Source organism: Sander lucioperca, chromosome 8 (genome assembly GCF_008315115.2).
Source record: "Sander lucioperca isolate FBNREF2018 chromosome 8, SLUC_FBN_1.2, whole genome shotgun sequence".
Lineage (NCBI taxonomy): Eukaryota > Metazoa > Chordata > Actinopteri > Perciformes > Percidae > Sander > Sander lucioperca.
Window position 1 is genome coordinate 5,935,532 of NC_050180.1, and position 26,384 is coordinate 5,961,915.

The window sequence follows — 26,384 nt, forward strand, 5'->3', positions numbered from 1 at the left end:
AATGGATTTGCCATGCAGTTGTTTTCCATCTTGACGTTCACCCTGTTGTTGCCATCCTGGGGACGTTTGCAACGAGAATGCTGTTTCATCTTGGCGTTGCTCTTTGGATCTTGGTTGAAAAATCTTGAACAACAAAAAAGGGAAGTTTAACCCCTGCTCAGTTGATTTATGGGAGTTGTTGAGCTTTGTGTAACACCTCCCACCCACCCCTTTTGGTCCCTGAAAAGACCCCCAGCTTTGTGCATACTTCACTGGGCACATTGGCCTTAAACCTCCCATGGCCTTCTGACTATCCCTGGAGGGAGTTTCAGGATTCAGAAATTTGACCGGGTTGTAGTTTCCCCATTTTTCTCTCTTGGTGATATAAGTTTTCCCCAACTCCTGGATGAAATAAATCTGAGTAGTTTATAGTAAATTCATAGGATGTACTGATGGCCAATGGTCATACCTTAAAACACTGAGTGCTCATACCTAGAGCAAGGGTTATTTTTCTTTACAAAGCTTTGTTCTGAACATCTAGTAATACCATCCATCATCTCTGACATCATGCCCCCCTAATTTTTGTGTCTAATTTAGTGCAATATTACCTCAAATCTCTGAAGGGCTGTAACCAGCTTGGCCCCCCAGAAAATAATAATCCTTGCCCTTTTCACCTCTGGTTATGTGCCGTGTCATGTCCATCACACTACTTAATTCTGTCAGAGGTGAGACATGACATCATGAGCACACATTATAAGCAGATCAACAGTAATGAATAACATCATGGCAGTCAGAATATACTGCACCAGACCCTTTAGGCTCAACAAATGTCCAAGATCTCTTTGGCATGAAGATTAATGGTTCCCAGAAGTTTATTATTTTGGTGACCCCTTCACCTTCTGTCCGGAACTAGTCTCTAGTAAAAATGAGCTTTGACCAACACTTTGGTTCATATCAACCTCACTTAATAACTAGTGATATGATCTCCATGAAATCTACCTGGGATATCTTCTGGTCCTCATCTATTCTATTTGGCAGTTTATCATTAATATACAGATCACTTTCATGGATTCTATAGTATAGACTCTTTCTATTTCAACAGTCTAATCGTTTCTCTTCATGAACTTTGCTCTTGTGCCACCTTGGGTCAAAATGTCAACTCTAAAAGACAAGAAATCACATCATTTGGGCAAATTTCACATTTCTGTTCCTGAAAGGATGAACAATTTTCATTGACTTTCCCCCAGTACCCAATTCCCTTTTCTGTAGCAGCACCTTCAGGACTAGATTTTCTTGTTTGTCACTTCTGATACATTTCTAAGATTAGCAGAATTGTCAGTTTGTTGTGATCAACGCCTTTAAAATGTCAGCATCTAGGAGCTGCTAGTGTTGCTATCAACATTTAGTCTTGTTGTTTTGATTACATTTTTTTTTGTTTAAAATTTGAGTTCTGTTTTGGTTTCTATAACTAGCAATTTTTTTTCTGCATAGAGGAATCTTTGGTGCGCCCCCAACGAGGTTTTAGCCAGAGCTAGGAAAATCACCTGTGCCAAAATGATAAGAATTGATGAGAATAAAAATAGCACTTCAAATCTTCTCCGAATGGGTTTAATTGGAATTTACCAAACAACCGTTAAACAAGAACTTAAACTTGAATACCAGCGATATATATATATATATAGAATATATTTTAAAACATGTATATATATATATATATATATATATATATATATATATATATATATATATATATATATATATATATGTTTTAAAATATATTCTGTACTTGTTGTCAGCCTCTTTGGGTTTTCAGTGCTGTACTTCAATTTGTTCTTGTGGGCAATTGATATATACAGGTGATCTTACTCGGGGAAATGCCTGTTAGTCCCCTGAGAATGACGGTCAGAGGTCACTGTTAGAGCAGTGAAACATCTGTGGGGACTGGCTGCAGAGTGTGGGGAGGTGTTGGACCTGGTAGTAGTTAAGATAGACAGCTAACAGGAAGCTCAATGTGGGCCCCCGGGCCCCCTCAATACTGGAGCAAAACAAATCCCCTGCCAGTTTGTTAACCAGTCGGCAATGACGTCAATGACAGCGATTTCAATAACACAAACATCATTTGTGTTTACTTGGAAGTACAGAAATCTTCTTAGACTCTGTTCAGAAAACATACATTATCCATAATCAAAAAAAAAAAAAAATATATATATATATATATATATAAGAGAAATTGAGATTATATTGTAGTTAAGGCAGAAACATAAAACCACCCAATGTGCCACCTAGAGCAGTTAATCATTACATTATTTTTTCAATTGTCTGTCTCACGCATGTCTGACGAAAGAGATACGCTTTTATTTTATACTCACATTTTACTCTCGCTACACGCAGGTAAACACAACCCGAAGTGTACTTTTACTCTTCAAGTCATTTTTCTTCCATTTTAGGCTATTAACTTTACAGCAATTGTGTGTTGGGCTCTAAACACTGCCAAAACAGGGGTGATGTACAACCCAATACTGCACCTGAACGCATCCTGTGTAGACACATCGATGCACTAAAGCTGCTGCTGTTCACTAGTCTCGCATTGCCAGATCTTCCTCCACAGCGCCGCGGAGGAGGGTCTGGCGAGTCCACACAGCATTCTGGGATGGGAGAAAAACATGCTCTGGTTTATTGACATTTCTTTAAACCAATCACAATCGTCATGGGCGGCGCTAAGCGCTGGACGGAGCCACAGTGCCTCTGCAAAATAGCCTCGGGAAGGAACTTGTTTTGGTGGAACATGTGTACGTTTAAAGGTTGTTTTAGTTGTGCAACAGGAAAATCAGATTGGACAGATAGTCTAGCTAGCTGTCTGGATTTACTCTGCAGATATCTGAGGAGCAGTTAACCATAGTCCTCATAAATCCACCGGAGTTTAAAATGCCAACACAAAGAAAGTGGAAGGTAACAGACATCCGGCCGTAATTAGGGACATCCGGCCGTAATTAGGGACATCCGGCGTAATTTCCGGCGGCACCGGAGCAATCCCGGAAGTGGAATGTCGTGGATATATCTTACTGCTCTGCTAACATGCTGCTCACGCTGCGCCTGTCAGCGTGAGCAGCAATGTCAGTGTCACTGGACCTCCTTTCACATAACTGAGTGGTCTGTTTAAACCCCTGCAGCTTACTAGCTGTGATCCCTGCTATTCAGTACTTATTTAGTAATCTGAAAACATGCCAGCCCTCAGCTCCACTTTTACTAATACAGTAGTAGTATTTTGAAAATTGGTCCATTAGCTTAGTGATTTCTGTTTAAAACAAGACTATGTAACTCTTGAAAGAAGAAATAACACAATCTCCATCATACAAATGAGAAGTTGATGTTATAAGCAATAAAGCCCACCCATGCTCAATTCAATACACTTGGGTCTGGTAAGACCATGCTATTGTAGCTAATGTTAGCAACCTTTATAATATTGATATTTCTGTATAACAAACATTACTAACATTGAGTCATTTCACTACATTTTTCGACTCTTCTCTACTTGTGCTACTGTTAGCATATGTTAGCATGCTACAGATAAACATTTCAGTGGTTGTCTATGGTTCTCAGTCATCCAGGCCATGGCAGTTCTCTGTGATAAGCAAAGGCAACTGGACTTGCTAGAAGTTCTTTGAAGAATTTCTAGTAAGTCCAGTTGCCCTGCTTATCACAGAGAATTTCAGTGGTTCATCACAAAATTATAACAGGAAGCAGACACACCAATTTGTTGATTTCCATTTGTGGTCATTGTGGACGCTGTCCAGCAAATGTTACATAGCCTGACTTTAAAGGTTTAATATCCTGTTTATCAACCCCATGTAAGCCACCTTATATGGCTATGCTTAATATCTCATGTGTGCAACAGTCATTAGAAGCCCAAACTTTCCTTAAATGTACATGTAGTCTCAAACTTTGTGCTTCTTAACTGCCAGAGCAGAACAGAGCGGCCAAGCTAAACTTATGCAAAAGATATTTTAATGAGACACTGTTTTTACACAGCAACAAATCACTGATCAAACCCAGGAAAACATGTCACTTTATTAAAGCTGATGCCAAAAGTTGAGCGTGTGTGCATTTGTGTGAATGAATATGAAAGCTCTGAGATCACGATGAAGCACTCTGCAGAAATAAAGAATACGAGCTGGGAGTTTTCTCCGTTACACCAGTGTTTATTTCTTGACTTGTCCAGCTGTAGAGTCCGGATTGTTTGAGGAGATCAAGATCTTTCTTGGCACCATTTCTCCAATCTGTCAGTCGAGGGCCCTCACCAAAGAGGCCCACGGAACTTGTTAATGCCATGATAACCTCTAACTCTGGATGTGATCTGAGACCTCCCGTGGATACCTATGCATTCAAGTGTGAGGCCAAACAATGGTCATTGGAAGTGGCGCTGACAGCGTCCTGCTGCGCTGCCTGTGCATTTCTCCAAAGGGACTGGGATTTGCGATTGAGGGTTGTTTTTAATCATTCTTCTGATTTATACTCCAAAAGTGACTTGGTTTGTATTTATTCTCAGTGCCACAAGGGAATTGTTGGATTTATTTGAATTTTCCTTATTCAAAGTATTTTAGGAAACAATCCAGAAATGATTTTTATCAGGTTTGGAAGAACGGAAGAGGCACTCTTCAGGAAATTATGAGATCTAATCATAAGAACAAAATCCCTAAAAACATCGATGGATGGGGTCATCCCCATCCATCCCAGAGCACATTTTGGTTCATGGTTTTAGTTTTCACTGGTCTCGTCAAAGTGCCTGAGTCTCTGCCAACCCAGCACGATATGGAATACGTGCTGTTTTCCCTCGGCGGTTGGCTCCTATGATGAACTTTGTCTGTCTTTGATTAAACCTGTTTTATCCCACTGAATCAATGTTATTAGCAAAGGCCGTCCTGCTTGCTTTGTTTCATTCGGGGCTCGTAGCCATCTCTCTTCCACATGTATCATTTATTTTCATAGGTTGCTATACCGCAATACTGTGAGAGAAAGTTTAGCGTTTAGCTGAGCTTTGTGTTCTTAAACAGAAAGCTTATCTTGAACGATTTTGACATTTTCACTGAAAACAAATGAAACAGAACTCGTTTGAGTTGTTCAATATGGATTTGTGGTGAGATTCCAAAACACATACCTGAATCCAGGCCTGGGAATCACAATCTAATTGTGTTACAGCAATATTATAGAATTTATTTTACACTCGCAGTGAGAGATTACCAGGAAACACACATCAAACCAACAGACATAAATAAACAGTAAAGAAGAAGTGGATATAAGGAGAAAAGCTGAACATATCTACAATAAGCAAAGCAGGATGTATGAATAGGTTAAACATGACAGTATTTTCTACATGATTAAATGAAAGTGTGAGGATGTTATTTCCTTCTTCCTTTATTTTACGAATTCAATACTTTGTCTTGATCTTTGAGGAATGTGGCTTCATAAGACTTGTTTGTGTCATGTAGTTTTCTGTTGAGAGACTAACTAATACCTGGAAACATCCTCGTACGAACTTGGGACGGATTTTTTTTTACAAGCAGTGTGTATTTTGTTTTGGAGCTAAACCATTTGTTTCATTCACGTTGCTCACTTGTTTCTGAAATGCCTAAGGTGCTTCCCCTGATAAAATCACCTCATAAAACTACATGGACAGTGTTTTTTTATTGAAGTATTTTCAGATGTTATAATGGAAGGAGACACATTTTAAAAATATCTGGAAATAAACAAGTATATCATTCTACTGTATTCCACTGTTCTTACACTTTAATTTTCTATTCTCATGTTTCATTCAATATTTTAATACTTTCATTTAATACAGTCAAGGTTCAGTCACCGTTAATTCCACGAGCACCATATTTTTTTATTTTATTTAAAAAAAAATTGTGGCATTTTAGGCCTTTATTGATGGAGGACAGCTCATGTACAGAGAGAGAGCAACCTGCGGCTGCTGCAGTGAGGCCTGAGCCTCTGTACATGGGGCGCACGCTCTACCAAGTGATCTACCCAGGCCAAGACAAGTTCTCTGGCTTGTAATCTGGCTAAATTACAAGTAGTGGGCTCGGCCAGGGTAAATCTCTTGTGTACCTGCTCTTTGAGCCACACAGTGCTAAGCAGCACCGACCATCCGGGTAATTTTTGGCTCCATGATGGCTTCTTCTCAAATGCTAATCCAGGTTTTTTTAATACATCCATGAGCTAAATGCTCACAGTGACATTAGCATGCTGATTTTTAGCATATGTAATGTTTACCATGTTTATTTTACCATGTTAGCATGCTAACATTAGCTAATTAGCACTAAACAAAACATAGAGCTGAGGCTGATTGGGAATGTCAAACCAAAGCATTGGATGAATTAAAAATTTGACTTGATAATGGCACTAGATGAAGACTCAAGGGACCACAGATGTTATTTCAATCCCTCTGTGGGGATCATGAATGTCTGAATCTCTGTACCACATTTCATGGCAATAAATCCAATATCCGATTGACATTGCTATTAAAATCAAACTAGAGCCACGCCGCTAGCATGGCTTAAAATCAAAACCTTGAAAGCAAAACTGGAGCCAATCCCAGCTCCTAACATCAGACTACCAGTCCCCAGTCAATCCCAGGGCTGACACATAGAGACAGTCACACCTACGGGACTTTTAGTTGCCAATTAAGAGAATTAGCGCCAATACTGCGTTACGTTTTCTTCTGCGTTACAATTAAGAGACTCTGTACCAAACAATTATGTCTCCATTGCCCCCCACGAATAAATCTTCCTCAGTCACCCCCTGCTCTACTCAGAAAGTTGAATGAGTACCAAATCCTGACAACCAACACAAGATGACCACTCTGTGTTCCCCTCTCTCAGTGATGCTGATGGTCTGTGAAAAAAGAAGGCCTTTTTTCCCCACTTCACTTCTGGATGACTGAGTAATTTCCTCCCTGGGATCCACCTCACTGAGATGAAATGCATGTAGAGAGTGGAGTTAGAGGCGGGGGGGGGGGAAGGAGAGACTGGAATGCCTGGGGTGCATTTTTCCCCTAAATGAAAAGCAGGTGACTGTTCATTGTAAGGACATTTGGTTAGTGGGAATTGGAGAGCGGATGAAAAGAGAGGAAGGAAAGGTTGGAAAAAAAAAGGAAGCTTTCTTTTTTTCTTTAATGTAGCTGTGAATTGTTGCCTGTTGCACTTGTTCTGTAGTGGGCTGCTTACAATTAGGGGATTCACAGACACTTCCTCCTTCAACTGAATGCATTGTGACTTGTCATTCAAGAGATGTTGGTTAAAAACCTTTCCCCAAAACATTAAGCCACTAGTGTGATGCTCTAAGCATTTTTTTTGTGTGACGGTCACTCTCAACTCTCAGTCACACTGAGGTTAATTCATAAAAGTCATAACAATTTTGTTTGGGGTATAAGGTAATGAAACCCCTGGTAAACATGCAACTTGGAGCTGGGAGTATTTTTTTTAAAATTTAAAATTTCTTTAGTTATTTAATGACAATTTTTGGAGGTGCCTAAAGCCTAAGATTTCCATTGCCAACTACTTCTGTTATTGTTATGCACACGACTTATAAAGAACCTTCAATTAACACATTGAATGCTATGTATAAGAATCAGGAACAATACCAATGCATACAATGTTTAGACTTGCACAGATAATAGCTAGGCCTAATTAGTTCCAGATGGAGTAAATATGGGGATCAGCAGAAAATAGTAGTGTGTGTGTTTGTGTTTGTTGAAACAAAGCCTTCTGGTGAAACCGTCTTTTGTTGTTTAAGCTTGTGTTTACCACTCTCATAACTCTATGTTGCCTTTTCCTGTGGGTGGTGGGATGAATAATTCAATTCCTTTTATTGTATAGCAAATGACTCATAGGTTTTTACTTCACATGCATTTGACTCCTGCGGGGTGAGGTAAACATTTTTCTGCCTGTGCTGTGTGTTCCTTTGTGTTGGTGCTTCTTTCTGCTATATGGTATGTGCATTAGAGCCCGACCGATAAAGGATTTTTAAGGCCGATAGGGATACAAATATTTGGTGATTTAAAAATCCGATATATCGGCCGATATGTATTTAAAAATAAATAAATCCAGAAACATGTAACAAAACATAAACAGATTTCCTTAACATTAGTTATTTGTAGTTATTTATGAGTCCTCACTAAAATAATATGATAATGCAGTTTAAAAATAAACTTGTTTGTTTAATTGTCACAACAGAACAGAGGAACATCAAAAATATATTAAAGTTCTGATAAATAAAATGTATAAAAATACAAACTTAAGATATGAAACTTAAAGTCCTTTAAACAAAAACACAATAAAAAAAATAAAAAAAAATAAAAGTGTTGTAGAGCGCCCTCTGGTAGACAAACTATTCAACGCCAACACTCAGAACATGGTTGAAGGGTGTTTCGTCCGTTTTTATTTTATTTTGTAAATATTAATTTATCGGCCATTATAAATGTTGATACCGATAGTTTGGACAATGCCTAATATCGGCCGATAATGTCGGCCCGCCGATTATATCGGTCGGGCTCTAATGTACATTTACACTGGAGTCCGAATGATTTACTTGAGGAGTGGCATTTATCTAGTGCTGAAGGCACAGTGTGAAACATATGCATGGGAACAGTCATAGTGACATTTAATAAGCACATGAATCTTTCTGATTTCATTTTTATGAGTTATAAAGAAGACAAAGACCTGAGTGAGTTGAGTCACCATTTGACAGTCACCCGTGTGTTATCTTATTAGATAGGGGTGGCCCTACACTGATTTAACATACGGGGTTCAGGATTATACTCCTGTGAAAAACAATTTCTTCTGTGGTTCTTGAGGAGCTTCACAAAGTTTGAATAGTAACCCTGATGACATCATCAGGATTATCTCTGAAAAAAGTTGGTTGTATTTTTTTTGTCTTTTCTTTTTCTTTTTTTTTTCTTTTTGGCTTTTATGGGCTTTAATTGACAGGACAGCTTGAAGACAGGAAAGGGGAGACAGAGGGGGGGGACAACATGCAGCAAAGGGCTGCGGGTTGGATTCAAACCCACAGCCGCTGCCAAGGACTCAGCCTACATGGGGCGCACACTCTACTGGGTGAGCTAGAGGTGGCCCCGATTAGTTGTATATTCTGCCCTCTCTGTTTAAGCTTTTAAGCTCCATGTAGGCTATATATATCTATAGCTAACTAAACAAAGCAAAAACAACAAAAGGATTGGCCGATATACACGATGTGACAATCGCTGAGCTGTTGTTTCAGACCAACGTACTGCGCTGTTTGTTGTCTGTCGGTGCTGAAATTGAGTGGAGGCGATCGAAAATGGCGGTGTGCGGTTTGAAAAAAAAAGGGGGTCTTTAGGGACAACGGTGGATCTAATTAAAGATGCTACTGAGTTGCATTATGATCCCAGTGTTTTTGGGACTTGACCCCCACTGTGGACCAAAGGTCAGGATATCTCAGCCTGCGCTGCTTCGATTTTGATCATTCTTTTTTTTTTTTAAAAAACAACTTTATGTAAACATGACACTAAATCAACTAGAGAAGCCATTAGAATGTGTACAGACAGGGAATACACTTTGTAAGCTGATGTATTTCAACACTAAATGCAAAGCAGCAGTGACTTGCCAGCATTTGGCTGTACCAGTTTTGAAACCAGAAGAGTCTGTCTCCTACTGCATCCCCTTCACTGGGAGCCTTCCTGTCTCCTGCCAGCTGTGTGTGTGTGTGTGTGTGTGTGTGTGTGTGTGTGTGTGTGTGTGTGTGTTTTCGTGGAATGTTTTGACAAAGCCACTCCTGTAACTGGCTCATGCATCATCAAACGAGGCGCCGTGATTGCACACTGATCACAACAAGGAATTTGTTGATACGGAAAGGACGACGAATTATTACTTAAAAAATGTCATAAAAAAACATGTCCGAGCACTCATGTTATGTTTACAAAAAGTAATAAAAGGCCTTTCATTAACAGGGCAGGACATTACAAAATACACCAACGCGTATCGGCTTGAGCCTTCTCCAGGGATTTTAGTTTTGTACTTAATTCTCTCCCATTAGTGGTTTAAAAAAATACCAAAAGCGCTCCTGCCACTTTTTTTCTTTTACATATAAGGATTTCATTTCATTTCCTTGTTAGTTCAAAGTGACAACCTCTCTGCGTCTTTCCCATGCACCTTCAGTCCAGAGGCTGTTCGGGGTCTTTATAGTCTCATGACAACACAAGGGGAGAGAGGGAGGGAGAGAGAGGGGGGATGTGAGAGGGAGTGGGGGTTCTGGGAAAAGGTGGATGACCAGGAGAAGTGGAGGATGAGTTGGATTTGCAGCTGGAGTTGGGGAGCGTCTTGAGTAGCGGAGGGCACGGTGTGGAGGGAAGAGGTCAGGCCGAGGGGAAGCAGAGATGTGGAGATAGGTCAAAGGTCATGTTGGCCCTTGCTAACTCCTGTTTAGCTGAGAAAGATGAATAATAGCTGCCTTGTGAGGAGGGAACATGCCCGTGGGAAGGGGGTATGATAGAACAGGAAAAGAGGGGTGTCTTGGGAAGTCTTCTTGGGATACATGAGTGTGTAAGCAAGTGAAAACTCATTTTGAGAATTCATGTTTCCCAAGAAGACTTCCCGAAATATTAATTGTAGGACAAAACAGGAGAAGAGGGGTGTCTTGTAGAGCTGGGCGATATGAAGAAAATCAAATATCAAGATATTTTTGACCAAATACCTCAATATTGCTATTGCGGAGATATTGCAGGGTTGACAGTTGGTGCTTTCACAAAATATTTACACCATGAGATTTTTGATAAATAATCATCAGTAATGTGGATATAATGACTAAGTGGGTAAACGCTAGAGCAGTCTGTTAAGTTCAGAAAATGACATCACTTTACTGTAATACAGCCTTTAAAACCAGGAAAAGACTACACTTACGTCATATTACGATATCCAAAATCTGAGACGATATCTAGTCTCGTATCACGATATCGATATAATATCGGTATATTGCCCAGCTCTAGAGACTTGTGTCTTGGGAAGTCTTCTTGGGGAAACATGAATTCTCAAAATGAGTTGTTACTCGCTTACACACTTATTTGGGTCACACACACACACACACACACACACACACACACACACACACACACACACACACACACAGTAACAGATGGAGACATGCGGTGATCACCCCAGTGTGTCTTGTTAAAATGTCCACCCATGCATATGGTGTCCCATATGAGAGACGGCATCATACTAACTCGCTGATTAACCCAGTTGACTGGAGAGGTCTCATTTAGTCTTCTGGCTCCATCAGGACGAACAATAGCCTCTGACTGGTGGGGGGGGATCATGTAGTGCTGCCTTGTGTGTACGTGTTTATGCTTTTCCTTGACTTCATTCAGACTGTAGGAAATCACTGCGACACCGGAAGGGAGGCCAGACTGCTCGTGCACGTCTGTCTCATCTGTTACAAGGGGCTTGTGTGTCTGTCTGTCCATTTGCCCAACTGTCAGGGTTGTTGCCTGTCTGTCTCTTACCTCCTTACACTACACCTAAAAGTGTCTCCGCTCTGTCTTGCATCGGATGTTTGGGCTCTGCGAGTGGTAATAATGACAGAGCGGTGCGAGGATCACTTTCTGAGACCCATCGCAAGACAAAGTTATGTTTGAATTGTGTCTTAATAAATGTGTTCCCTGTCACGTCTGCCTCCGCTCTTATTGTGTTTTCTGTTTGTTTTTCGTGGACTTGCTGTTTTATTTTGAATTTCACTGTTTGTCTGTATTCCCGTTCACTTGTCTTCCTGTCTTTGTTTGTTTCCCGCCTTTTTTGATTACCTGTCCCCGCCCTAATGTGATTCACCTGTGTCTAGTTGTTTTCCCATCCCCCTTGTATATATACTCCCCTGTGTTCACTTACCCTTTGTCAGATTGTTGTAGCTCCTTGTGTGACTCACCTTCCAGCGTTTTCTTGTCTAGTTTTCCCAGTGTATCCTGATCCTTTGCCTGTATTATCGACCACGTTTTCCTGCCTGTTGGACTTGTACCGTTGCCTGCATTGTTCTTCGAACAATAACTCACTTACCTTTTACCTCTGGTTCCTGACCGGCAATTTCCACTGGATGCGGAACGTCTCCGGAACGTCGACGGAGTCATTAGGTTTCCATTAAAGTCAATGTGTGTATTTCCACTGACTGTGGAACGTCTGCGTCCCTACTCCGGTCCCAGCCCTCCGGAGCAGATACGCAGAGCTTCTATTTTTGCCGGATGCCGGAGAGCTCCGCAGTAATTCAGCCCACGGCAGATAGTGAGGGACAGGAAGTCGAGCACAGAAACTAAATAAAAATCTGGTTAATTTTCAAAGTGAAATACACCGTGTTCACGGCGGATCATATTTCCCTGCACTACACCTTGAAAACACAGCACAGAGTAGTTTTCCCTCTACTCCTCTGGATGGAAACTAACTGTTGTTGGTTTTGTGGTTCTATTCTACTTGAATTCGCGAGATATTGTAGGTCCTCATGACTACAGCTGTCAGTCATGGCCGCAGCCGTGTCGCAACAAATCCGGACCTAGTGGGTATTGACGGATGGCGGAGCACGCAGCCGTTCCGCAGACGTTCCGCATCCAGTGGAAATTGCTGGTGAGTCGTGCATTTGAGTCCACCATTGTACATTGACATTCCCTTCCTTTTTACATTTCAACAAGTCGTCCAAACCATACGCCGATATAGGGCATTTATTCCTACCCTCTAATACGACCCACAGGTGCGTTTCATAAATTAGCGCCCCTAGAGGTGGCAGGAAATACCACCTCATATCTAAACAGGAGAACGTAGCGGTCCCGGTTTTAAACACGCCGTTAACGTTGTGAAGCCGTTGCAATTTGGTTAGGTTTAGGCACAAAAACTACTTTGTTTGGAAAAAGATCATGGTTTGGCTTAACATCAGATGCTACTTTACTTCCGGTTACGCATGTGACACGGAACGTGATGTAGCTCCGTTTGTTCTGTAAAGTAAAAAAAAAAACAACTCGCCGTTTACTTTTATTTTCAAACGGGACACAGACCGCGGTCTCCAGGGTGAAAGTCCTGTTTGTTTGACCCATCCACCACCCCAACCTGCCTCTCGTCACCCTACTTCCCGCTTTGCTCCAGTCATAACTGGCCGTAGCCACTATAGGGCATCGCCTTTATGAAGGTAAATATAGGTCGTAATTGCTGCTTTACCAAATTACTTTTTAGGGCGTTTTCAACAGTTTCAAACATTTTTCATAAAGCAGATTTAAAATATATGTGTGTGTGTGTGTATATATTAAATCCTGCATTGTCACATTTTTAACTCCTCCTGTGAAATCTCAACATCTACTGGATGGATTGGAACACAATTTGGCACGGCCATTCATGGTTCCCAGATGATGTATCTTGTTGATGATCCCCTGACTTTTCCTCTCGTGCCAACATGACATTGTCTTTGTGGTTCAGAGGGAATTCAGTCAAATCGTCGAGACCATTGGATATATTGCCGTGACATTTGGTACACACATCATCCATCATCGTCCTCGGGATGAATTATAATAACTTTGGGTGACCCCCCTTAGCTTTTCCTCTAGTCTAGCGCTATCATGAGGTCAACATTTTCATTTATCCAATTCTTTTGGTTCATGGACCAAAAACCTGTAAAATTAATGACATTCCCATCAGCCTCAGGTGTGCTAATTAACAATTATTAGCATGCTAATATGCAAAACTCCATTGCCCAGGTGGCCAGTAAAATCATTGGCCTGCCTCTAAAGATATTTTAGTCAAATTGCATGGAAATTAAAATCTATAGCGAATCCAGACGGACATCCTCTGCTCTGATCAGTGATACCGTTTTTTCCAAATATAAGATGCAACAGTTTTTTTTTTAAACATGTTGTAAACACACTTACTTCAAATATACCATAAACTGCTTCTCGCTCACACTTTGATTGTTTATTGTATTTTGTATTGTGTGTATGGCATTCACACTTTTAATGCCTTCTACTGTCTTTTTAGGCTGCCTTGGTAAAAAGAATGTCCTCTTGTGGGACACTAAAGATCTAAACTTAACCGACTGAACTCAGTAAAAATCAAACGGTACTATAAATAATACATATTGTTTGGAAAATTTAGTGAAAAGTAAATCTATACCAATCTAATTCAAGTAAATGAGACAAAAAACTACATGTGAGTAACTGTGCATGTGCACTGAACACATGAAAACATGGTTCTATGTGTATATGAGGTAATGCATGAAGTGCTGAAAGTGAATGCCAGTGTAATCAGAGGTGAAATCAGTGTGTGTGTGTGTGTGTGTGTGTGTGTGTGTGTGTGTGTGTATGTGTCGACATAAGTCTCCACATGAGTCACACTTTCGAAGCAGTTGAGGTAATAGTTTTGAGTTCTAAACTTGAGGAGAAAAACAGCCTCTTGGTTACCTTACTGAGCTGGAATGTCTGTCGCAAAGCAGAGTCTGGAAGGATTTATCTCCATACTATAACATTACCTAACACATGAAGCCGAAGCTGCTCAGCATCAACAATTCCATTCTATATTTCCATTATGAGATGAACATTACTATCTAAAATATGTGCCTCATCATTTGATAAATACCAATTTTCCAGATGTCTTTTAGAAGTTTGATTACTTGAGTAATATTAATGATAACCACGCGTTTCATTTCTCAACTATTAGTTTCATAAATGTTATCTTTAAGAAGTGCGTTTTTCATATCATTGTTCACCAATGGTTTTTACCAGCCACGACAGCTATGCTGGTATGGTTTTCACCGTGTGTGTGTGTGTGTGTGTGTGGTACTTTGCCAGGTGTTTATGTCTGTGGTCCAATTTTGTCCCTGCAATAGCGTCACAACAGTGAGTGCAAGATGCAGTCACTAAACTTCACGGGTGTGTAGTCTCTAGTTGTTTTTGCAATAAATTATGTGTTGCTGGAAAATTCGGATGTCTTCATGGTTGACTTAAAGTGCATGTATTTCTCTCTCTTCAGATCGGGTGTCGGCTTATGTTTAATGTACTGTACATTTGAACCCCAAGAACACAGCATGTAGTTAGTTGCAAGAATGGTTATCAGACACTGTGATATTGGGTCTTTTTCTCTGTCTGTCTGTGCCAGTCGCTCATCTTTCGTTTCCTGTCTGCTTGTCTGGCTGTTTTCCTGCCTGTCTTTGCTTCGGCAGAGTATCCTGACAACCAGGTCAAGTGTTCCAGAACATCTAAAGAAACTGGAATTTGTTGCTCTGCTTGACATTTTAATCCATCTGACACTAGATTCAGTTCCAGTTGTGTTTTAGATCAGTTTAGATTAGTTTAAGCTGTAAACAGCTGTATGTTTCACACTTTTTCTCAAACCTGTGTGTCATTTTGCTGGAGCAGGTAAAGCATTAAAGCTCCACTAAAATGTCACCATCAAATTTTATGTAAACAATGGATTAATGAATGGATGGTTAGTTTTCCAGCTCTCTTCAACCTCAACGCCATTTATAGTTGTAGCAGTTTTCACGGAGAAAAAGCTCTACACTACCTCAGCACGAGGCGGCAGACAGACAAAGTAAGGGCCAGCTGATGGACACAGTACAGAATTTAGCAGCTAAAGAGCAATATATTTCCCTCAGGAGTTGGTGGAGACCAAAGCAGAGCTAATAAGAGAGCGAATATTGGACTTAAATTCCTGTGTTGGCCAGACTGATCTCATGAAGTGGCGTATGTATGACATGCCAATTGGTATGCCGTTATTGGCGTGTTATGAAGACGCACACTCGCTTTTCACCGTGTTTATCAATACCGTTTGGCCTCCATTGACTTACATTACCTTGTGTTTGCGTGTGAATTGACGCCGTAGCGAGTAGTATGAAAGGGCGAAAATCCAGAGGTTGGTCGGGGTGGTGGATGGGTAAAACACAGGTCTTTCACCCAGGAGAGCGGAAATGGCGTCCCGCGTGTGATGTTTCCTTCGTTTTCCGCATGTGTTGTTTCCTTACCACGTTTTTCTTTTCCTAAACCCCACCCAGTTCTTCTTTTCCTAATCCTAAGCGATTTTTCTTTTCCCCCGCGTGTGACGTTAAAACCAACCGTAGCTTCACGATAACACGTAGCCTCGCGATAACACGCCACGTGGCGTTAGAAAGTGGCGCGTGGCATGTATGTAGATATACATGCGCATAGCTAAAAACACGTAGCCTCGCGATAACACGCCACTTGGCTTTAGGACAGTGGCGTGTATGTTTACGCGAAGTCATGATATCACGTTGTGTTGGCCGAAAACACAACTCTAAATGAATGCTAATGTTGGTCTGTGTGCTGGATGTCTCAATACATGAAGACATTCACCATATCAACTTTATAAAGTGATAATGTGTCAGTGTTATGTTTTCAACTTGTTCTGCTGCCCCCAAGTGGCCAAAACAATGTTGTAGCTTTGAGTTGAGAGTAATTTTGCTGAGGCTGTCAAGACTGGACTTTTTGTCTAAAATGTCAAGAGTAGAGGTCGGAGCTAAAGTAAAGCTAAGGTAGGGCAATTCAGCACCTCCTTTGAAGGTTCCTAGAATTCCTGTGAAATTAAAAATGACAAAAATGCCTCTGATAATTAAGAGAAACTCTGCAGCCAGCTGTAGACGGGCCCAACCCAAACACACACCACTGTGTTAATAAAAATAATACACAGCCCAGCATTTTGAAAAGATGCTGGTTGGAAATATTTCATATTTAATTATATATATATAATATTTTTTTCCAGGCTTTTTAGTAGTGGGATAGAGTGTAAAAGGAGTGCGGGATATTTGAGAGATTTCTGGGCATGTGTCTTTGCATGTGTGTTTTGATATAAAAGTTTGTTCAAATGTGTTTGTGTGTGTGCACATTTCTTTGCACGAGAGGGCCTGGTTTGCCTGTGCGTGCAAATGAGTGTGAGGCAGGAGATTATGCGTGCGTCTCTAAGGGAACGGGAGTCTGTTCCCAGGAGTTGCAGTGCCTGTGCTGAGGGGGGTATGTGTACACCCTGACCCCAGCTTTCGGGGGTCCTAGTTGCCTGTCTGAAACCATTTCCTTCCTTTGTGGCCTATTTGAGAGCCCCAAGTGTGACGCCGATATGAAGGAACGAGGCCATTTGCATGGGTCCCGCAACACGTTGAAACGGAAAATAATCACAGAGGGCCACATCTCTGAATGTACTGGCAGGGTTGCCTTTAACTCTTTAATTCTGTGTTCCCCACCCCCATACCTCTCCCCGTCACCCATATCTCCCCAAGCGACTCCCCATACACTCCAGCCATCCCCCAAACAATAAACAAACTCTGAGTGCCGCGTGCATTGCTAATGATGGGAAACAATTAAGGGCTCACAAAAGGGAGCGTCCTGCTATATTGCTCGGTGCCGTATTTACATAGTATTTTGAGGTTAAATGACTGGAGCATGGATTTCTGGTGTAGGGCAAGAGGACTAAAATAGACAGGCCTGCTGAAGAGATCTTTCTTTTGTAAAGAAGGATGTGTGGGACAACTAACCACTCCACTGATATTGGGAATTAAACCCTTAAAGTAGAGGGAATTCCAATTTGAGTATCCCCATGCACAATATACCCCTTCGCACCTTATTTCACCCATTCTACCCCAGAAATAAGAGAATGACAAATGTGCAAACAAGACAAGTGGCATACCAGTGGATGACTGGACACCCCCCCCCCCCCTCCAGTGCCCATCCTACTGGATAAGCTCTGGTGTGTGAATAGGTAGAGGCTGGGAGAGTTTGAGAAGGCTCAGGAGGCCGCTGAATAGACTCCGAGATTGAGACATTCTTCCTCTTTAACACAGACGTGTATAGGTGTGTGTGTGTGTGTGTGTGTGTGTGTGTGTGTGTGTGTGTGTGTGTGTGTGTGTGTGTGTGTGTGAAAGCATAAGAGTTAAGTTTTGAGCCCTTACAGACATGGAATACGAAACATTGCTGGCTTCATGTTCCTGTTAAAGTGTAGGTGTTCGTTATGTAATGTTCCTTAGTGGTGAGGAAGTATTCAGATCCTTTACTTATGTAAAAGTACTAATACCACACTGTAAAAATACTTTTACACAAGTCCTGCATTAAAAATGTTACTTAAGTAAAAGAATGCTAGTATAATCAGGAAAAAGTACTCAAAAGTAAAAGTACCCAGAGCAGAAAAATGTCCCCTGTGACTGTTATACTATTATATAATTAGATCATTATTATTCATGCATTGATGTAGAAGCAGGATTTTACCGTTTTAGTTTGTTGAGCTGGAGCTCATTTTACGATGTCTGACAGTGAACAAGCGTAGGATAACATGTCAGGACTCATTTTTAATTGCTATTTTTTCTCCTGCTGTTTGAAAAGCATTTTGCTGGATATTTTATTTTTTCATCTATGCAGTCGGCATCTCTTTAGTTTTTATTTACAAAATCAACATTGTTTCATAAGGCACGAGTAATACAACAAAAGCATACTGTTAGATACTATTATGTGTTAATCACATCCAAAACACATAACATCATTGCAGACCAAAACTCCCATTCCTGTGGACTTAATGACTGTTTTGGATGACGTGGTTAGAGAGTTGACACTTTTACAAAAGCGTTTAAAGAGGGTGTTCCTCTAACACCTGCCTGCGGCTGGGTCATAGTCATTCTGACAGTATTGACGCCTTTTATGTTGACAGTTGATTCCTGAAGAGTCTGGAAGTGAAACCAGAGGATTGTTTTTGGTCAAAACACAGCTTGTGCCTTGTCTCGTTCAAGAGGTATTGATTCCCACAAAGTGGTGTCATTTTGACAGAATAAAATAATGAGGATGAAGTCCCGCTTAAAATGCCGAAGTTGTGACTGACAGAAACACGCTCACCCACAATTACTGCACACACTCAAAGTACCATTAAACCCACTTATCACCGCTTTCAAATCCCCTGAAATCCATATCCAGATTCCCAACCCAGCAGGTGCCAGCCGGAGCCTTGGCATGGCGGCGCCTTGGAAAACACCAAGCATGGATGACAGGCAGAGACCTCCAGCCCTCCCCAGAAAAGCCCCCTTGCCAACATGGCGCGTCCTGCACAGCCACGGCCATTATTTCAGCCTAACTAGATTAGGCTAATCATGTTATGTAGTAGGTAAGGCGTAGCCGGGAGATGGAATGAAGGCTCGGCTGTCCTCCTGTTGCCATGTGGCTCTGAAATACAAACACTGAACTCTCACATAGAGCTTGATAAACACCAGAGCTAGTGTCTGCGTTTTTGCCCTCCAGATGAACGCATGAATTGTGGAAAACCACCAATTTTGAGAATCTGTGATGTATTATATGCATTATTCAGGGCACCGTACTGCAGAATCTCAATGCTTTTCAAAGATTTTAGAAAGGTTTCTGTTAACTGAAATACGATGAGAGTTTTCTTACACATCTTCTGCTTGCAAAAAGTCCATTTATTGTAGCTGACTTTTCTTTCAGCGCCTCCATGAGGTTGACAATATTTGTTTTTCAGTGACTTTTGGTGGGCTTCCATGGTTCCCAGCTGGTGAATCTTAATGACTTTGGTGATCATTTAACTTTTCCTCTAGCACCATCATCGGATCAAAACTCTAATCTGTCCATTGCTTTGGTTTTATGACCAAATACCTGCAAAACTAAAGACCCATCAGCCTCAAGCAGTAGAGCTGGGCAATATATCGATATTATATCGATATCGTGATATGAGACTAGATGTCGTCTTAGATTTTGGATATCGTAATATGGCATAAGTGTTGTCTTTTCCTGGTTTTAAAGGCTGCGTTACAGTAAACTTATGTCATTTTCTGAACTTACCAGTCTGTTGTAACTGTTCTATTATTTGCCTTTACCCACTTAGTCATTATATCCACATTACTGATGATTTATCAAAAATCTCATTGTGTAAATATTTTGTGAAAGCACCAATAGTCAACACTACAATATCGTTGCGGTATCGATATCGAGGTATTTGGTCAAAAATATCGTGATATTTGATTTTCTCCATATCGCCCAGCCCTATCAAGCAGCTGTACTTTTTGTGAAGTGCTAACAAGCAAATGTTGGCATGCTAACACTAAACTGAAGATGGTGAGCATGGTAAACATTAAACCTGATGAACATCAGCCTGTTAGCATTGTGATTGTGAGCATGTTAGCATGCTAATGTTAGCATGTAGCTCAGAGTACACCCTCACGGTGCAGCTAACATGGCTGTAGACTCTTAGTCTGGTTTTATGAGCGCCTTCATCGGCTGGGAACTTCTTAAAACATAGTCTAAACACTCTTGTAAGATAGATAAAGGAAGATAACGGTTTTCTATGAACAAATAAAGTAACCCAAGGATATGTTTTATTCTTCTCCTATTCGTTAGTTTGTTAATTTTCAAAGAACTGCAGGCAGTTAAAGTGGATTCCCAAAGCAGTTAAAAGAGGCAATCCACAGATTTTACACATGGAGATCAGTTTGTTAGTAATGTTTAGTACTCAGCTTGTAAAAACAGTTGTGTAAAGTCTTCTGTGACATGGCACATACCAGTCAGGGAAGATTCAATGAAAGACACTATTCAGTTGCATTATGGTAATTGTAATCCCTTATTAGGGACTATAAGTCAGGATACCTCTGCCTTTGCTGCATACATTTTTAACATTCTGTTTTTACAAGTTCCCCAACTCTACAGTGAAGAAATGCAGTCCTAAAATGCTGTTATTCCCTCTCTAAAGGAGCTGTGTTGGTGGGGGTATGTTTCGGGTACCGGTGAGTAATGGATCCGTGGGTTTGAAGGCTTATTCGATACCAAAACATGAGGAAAGATTTTACAACTCTTGCAAATTATGTTAACTATCATTTTACCTTTTGTCGTGAAAACATGACAAAATAATCTACCAGTACTATGCACCTGCACCTTTTCAATTGAAATTAAGTTAAAATGGAGTCGCATTGCGTTGAGGCCATATTTGATCCAAATATCCAAACTACAACTCAGCATCTTTCTTTCTTTTTTTTTAAGATTATTTTTTGGGGCTTTTTCCCTTTTACTCGATAGGGACAGTGATATACAGGAAAGGGAGGAGAGAAAGGGGGGATGACACGCAGCAAAGGGCCTCAGGTCGGATTCGAACCCGGGCCGCTGCAAAGGACTCAGCCAACATGCTCTACTAGGTGAGCTAGAGGTCGCCCCAACTCAGCATCTTTCTGATGAAGCCCAATACGTTGGCACCCCACACTCTTTCCATGTAGTGCTCATGTCTGTCTAAACTTGGCCGCAGTTACTTATATGCATCCACCTCCAAAAGACACTCAATCCTACAATTCTGCTAATGTAACTCCGTGTCTGTGTTGTTCTTACAGGACGGCTACATTGCACGCGTAACGTATGCAGAGCGGATGTTCCAAAAATACGCTTCCACTACTGTATAATCAATGAAACTGGCTACACCGGCCACGAGAGCAGTGCGTAGTGGTCCGTATGCTCCGTGGAGATCCGCTCTACAAACGTAAAAATAGGACGGTCCTCTATTTATATATTTTAAGCGAGGTGTGTGCGGCCCTTTTACACAGAAATGGATCATAAAGTCTCTGTACGTCTTTTAAATTAAACTACCGATATACAGGAAACGACTTACTGACTGTGAATGAGCGTATTGGCAGTTGGGTTTGAGAGTTTCTGTTTTTATTTCTTGTTTCCTGTCACCTGCATCATTTGAAAACAGCTGACAGTAGATTCATGTTTCACAGCGCTGTACCGACTCAAAAAAACGGAAGAAACAACAACGATCCCAAAGCAAAAGCTCACCACACAATCCTACGGTGCCATGTCATTTCTCCGACGCTCCATTGTTCCCCCTCTCAATAGCCCGAAAAATTCCCCTTGGTCCTACAGCCCACTAGTCCGACGTCCACTAGCGATATTACGAATCCCACTATGGCAACGCCAAGACCTGCCCTTCAATAGCATTTATTGGCCAGGCGTCCATGCTTACGCAAGGTAACGTAACCCCATTTGTACAGGTCATATCCCCTGACCAATCGGCTATCCTAACCTTTAACCACTCGAGGTCAAATGCCTAACCCCAAACAATTGAGCTGCTTCGTAGGGCGAGTCTTGGCGTGGCCATAGTGGGGGACGTCGGACTAGTGGGCTGTAGGACCAAAGGGAATTTTTCTGGTTATTGGGAGGTCGGAACAATGGAGCGTCGAAGAAATGGGCAGTCTCCCAATCCTACGCCGTGTGTGCCCAGCAGGTGTAGCCAGTTCAAAGCTACATTCTGCAGCACATCCGCTCCTCTAACAGTACGTTTAACATTCAGTGTAGCCAAAGCGTTAGATTCGATAAAATTCCTCCACAGAAGACACCATAAAACTTCTTTCACAGGCTGAGTAGTACTCCACATCACCAGTAAACGTTATTGTTAATGAGATGTCGAATATAACAACATGTAACGAGTCTGATTCCTCCACATCTGGATCCGTTTGAAGGTCTCGGTATGAAGGCTATTTAATAAATAGATCCTGCCCTGGCTGGAAATAATGCATCATAGGGCTTTCCTTTCTTTCTGCTAAGTCAGTTCCTTCTGCTAATGACAGAGGAGACAGTCAGTGAATTGAGGAGTGAGGAAAGTCCAACAGATACTCAGTCTGGTTTATCATTCAAGTGCTACGTATGCACTGTGATTGCACACCCTCGGCCGCTTTTCCAACACGTTGCCTTTTAGGATTGATGAGAAGAGGAAAAAAAGGTGTCATTAGTGGTTCTAAGTTACTGTGGCTGTTAGTCTGGGAATTCCTTCAGAACGGGAGCTGCTATACTTTCTTTGCAATGCTTTGATATTCTATGGTCTCCCTGTATGAAAATTCCTGTGAGTAGTCCCCCAATATGTCAACCACATGGCCACTGTTAGCCCTATCCAGCACACACACACACACCTACACCTCGTCCAGATCACGATCATGGGGGATTGTGTTATAGGTGTATATCTGTGTGGGAGGGGGATTGTATCAAGCGCTAATGGCCAGTTCATCTTTTATTCTATTCTTTGTCTCACTGATGCTGACTCTGTTAATTGGTTATTAGGTTACGATAAATGCCATTCCACTGTATCTGGTTCAATATAAAACTGTTGTGGCTAAGAACAACATAATAACTATAATAATAATAATATAATAATAATTAAAGCTGCAAGCAGCGATGGACGGGCCCTCGCTCCTCTGCGCGCGTCGGGGTCACCGGCGGTCGCCGCTCCTTGCGACCGTGCATTTGCGCAGCACTCAGACACCGCAAATCGTCACCAATGAAAAGGGAACTCCCTGCTGCGTTCAATGATACCTCACACAAGACTCTACCTTAGATGGTTCAAATGTTATGAAAGGGGGCGTGGCTTAAGCATAGGGGGCGGGCCAAACCATCACCAATGAAGAAGCAACTCTCTGCTGAGTTCAATGACACCTCACACAAGACTCTTCCTTAAATGGGTCACCAGTTATAAAAAGTGGCGTGGCTAAATTATAGGGGCCGGGTCAACCCATCACCAATTAAAAAGGAAGTCTCTGCTGAGTTCAATGATATCTCACACAAGGGTCTACTTTAATCGGTTCAAATGTTATGAAAGGGGGCGTGGCTTAAGCATAGGGGGCGGGGCAAAACATCACCAATGAAGAAGGAGCTCTCTGCTGAGTTCATTGATACCTCACACAATGGTCAACCTTAAATCGTTCAAATGTTATGAAAGGGGGCGTGGCTTAACCATAGGGGGCGGGCCAAACATCACCAATGAAGAAGGAACTCTCTGCTGATTTCATTGATACCTCACACAATGGTCAACCTTAAATCGTTCAAATGTTATGAAAGGGGGCGTGGCTTAAGCATAGGGGGCGGGCCAAACATCACCAATGAAGAAGCAACTCTCTGCTGAGTTCAATGACACCTCACACAAGACCCTACCTTAAACGGTTCAAATGTTATGAAAGGGGGCGTGGCTTAAGCATAGGGGGCGGGCCAAACGATCACCAATGAAGAAGGAACTCTCTGCTGAGTTCAATGACACCTCACACAAGACTCTACCTTAGATGGATTCGCATTCATGAAAGGGGGCGTGGCTTAAGCATAGGGGGCGGGCCAAACCATCACCAATGAAGAAGCAACTCTCTGCTGAGTTCAATGACACCTCACACAAGACTCTACCTTAAACGGTACAAATGTTATGAAAGGGGGCGTGGCCTGAGTAAGTGGGCGTGGTTATATTATAGGGGCCGGCTCATTATCACATGTAGACCACACATTCTAAGTTTCATGTAAATCGGATGATGTTTGTCATATAAGGCGCATTTCCTGTTGCGGGGGGCGCTATGACCAAAAGTCAAATATGTCCTGTAGGTGTCCTCAGGCCTGGACCCTTGTCAATCGTGAGAATTTTCGGGCAGATACGACAACGTACACTCAAGTTACAACAATTTATTTGTTCATCGCTCAACACTCAAAATGGCCGCCACGCCACGCTCACACCGTCAGACGAAATTTTTTTCTTTTAATAACTTTTCATCTTTAAGGTGTTGGGATGATAGAGACCAAGGTTGAAGTACATCGGATGAAATCTCTAGGAGGAGTTCGTTAAAGTATAGCACCTTGACTTTTAGGCCTACTTCCTGTTGCCACTAGGGGGCGCTATGACTTTAAGTAAATATCGGCCTTTATTTGTCCTCAGGGTTGGACTCTTATGAATCCTGAAAAGTTTCGAGCCAATCGGACAATGTACACTCGAGTTACACCCACTTCCGTTTTCGGCGGCGAAACGCACAAAATGGCCGCCCCGCCACGGCCATGCCCTATGACGAAAAGTTTTTCTTTTAACAACTTTTCATCTTTAATGTCTTAAGATGGCACAGACCGAATTTGAAGTTGATCGGATGAAATCTCTAGGAGGAGTTCGTTAAAGTACGACATGTGGAAATGGCCAAAATCGCACTAATTTCGAACTTTGAAATCAAAATGGCGGACTTCCTGTTGGGCTTAGGGTATGGCTCCAATGACGTTTTTTGTACATCTTGACATGATACATATGTGTACCAAGTTTCGTGAGTCTACGTTAAACGCACTGCAGGGGCTCAATTTTTTTAACATTGTAGGGGGCGCTAGCGAGCCATTTTTAAAAATACGTAAATTTTCACCAGACTTGATGCGACCGCCAAATTTGGTGAGTTTTTGAATATGTTAAGCCCCTCAAAAAGCCAATTCATTTGCCGGGAAAATAATAATTCCTTCAGTTTCAATAGGGCCTTTGCCGCTGTCGGCGCTCGGGCCCTAATAATATACATTTGGTTGTCTGGGTTGCAGGGGGATTCATTGGACCGCATAGGGCTGAACCTCAAAGTAAAAATGGGGACCAGCTAAGCAAATACACTACAGAGATGATGTCACATCTCCCCCATGGTCGGTCATTAGGGGACAAATGGAAACACGATGCAGGTTTCTCGTAAAGACACAGCAGGAAACAGTCAAACTTCCAAAGCTTGACTTTTCTGTTTGCTCTCTCCAGCAATGCTGAATGCCAAGTTTACAAAGCAGACAGGAAAAGGACAGCAGGCGGGTGATATACAGTAGAGGAAAAAAGGCAGGCAGCAGACAGACACAGAGGGATGTTTAACTGTCAGGGAGTTTCTCCATAGAGTTGCATAACACACCTGCAAGAGGGGAAATGAGATGACAGGACAAAGGTTGGGCGTGGGAGGGAGGGAGAGACGGAGGGAGGGAGGGAGAGGGTGAAAGAAAGAAAGAAGGGAAGTTACAGAGATTAGGCTGTTTTCTCTTTTTTTTTCTAGACTTTGTTCTGCCAACCTAATCCTCTACAACCTTACTTCCTGGGTGAACTTTAGAGGACCTTTTGCAGCGTGTTTTTTAAGCATAGACCGCTGAAAGTTGTCATGATCTGGACGAGGTGTCACTTCTGAGATGAATATGAGCATTGATGTATGTTTTATTTGTGTGACCAGGTTATTTTCACATACTGTATTGCAAATGAACTAAGAATGGGTTATTTTTTTGGGAAACACCTGCCCTTAAAAAAAAGAAGAGAGAAACAAAAATGGTTCAAAACGACTGCCCTCACCTGGACTCATTGAAGTCCTATCAGGTCACAACACTTCAACACTAACATCCCACCTCTTTTTTTCTTTTCTTTTCTTGTTGTCTTGGTCTCTGCAGCCGGATGAGTTGGAGGCTCTTCATTCCCATACGTTCCGGGTGAAGACGTTCAAGAAGGCCAAGCACTGCAGCGTCTGTAAACTGACCATCAGCCAAGACGGACTCATCTGCCGAGGTCAGTCACCTGTCCTGGAACTCTGATCTCTTGGACCGACTGTAGCAAGACTTCTTGTTTTTGCTGACCTCTAGCGATTTA

General features: G+C 41.8%; 1 protein-coding gene across 12 annotated transcripts in view; it reads left to right on the forward strand.

Moving 5' to 3' along the window:
- tns1b (tensin 1b) overlaps window positions 1-26,384 on the forward strand; it is a 237,720-nt gene that overhangs the window by 48,211 nt on the left and 163,125 nt on the right. For all 12 annotated transcript variants that reach the window (XM_036004705.1, XM_036004706.1, XM_036004708.1 and 9 more), the window contains exon 2: window positions 26,189-26,303. In XM_036004705.1, the coding sequence (XP_035860598.1) occupies window positions 26,189-26,303 (115 nt within the window). The remainder of the gene's footprint in view (window positions 1-26,188; window positions 26,304-26,384) is intronic.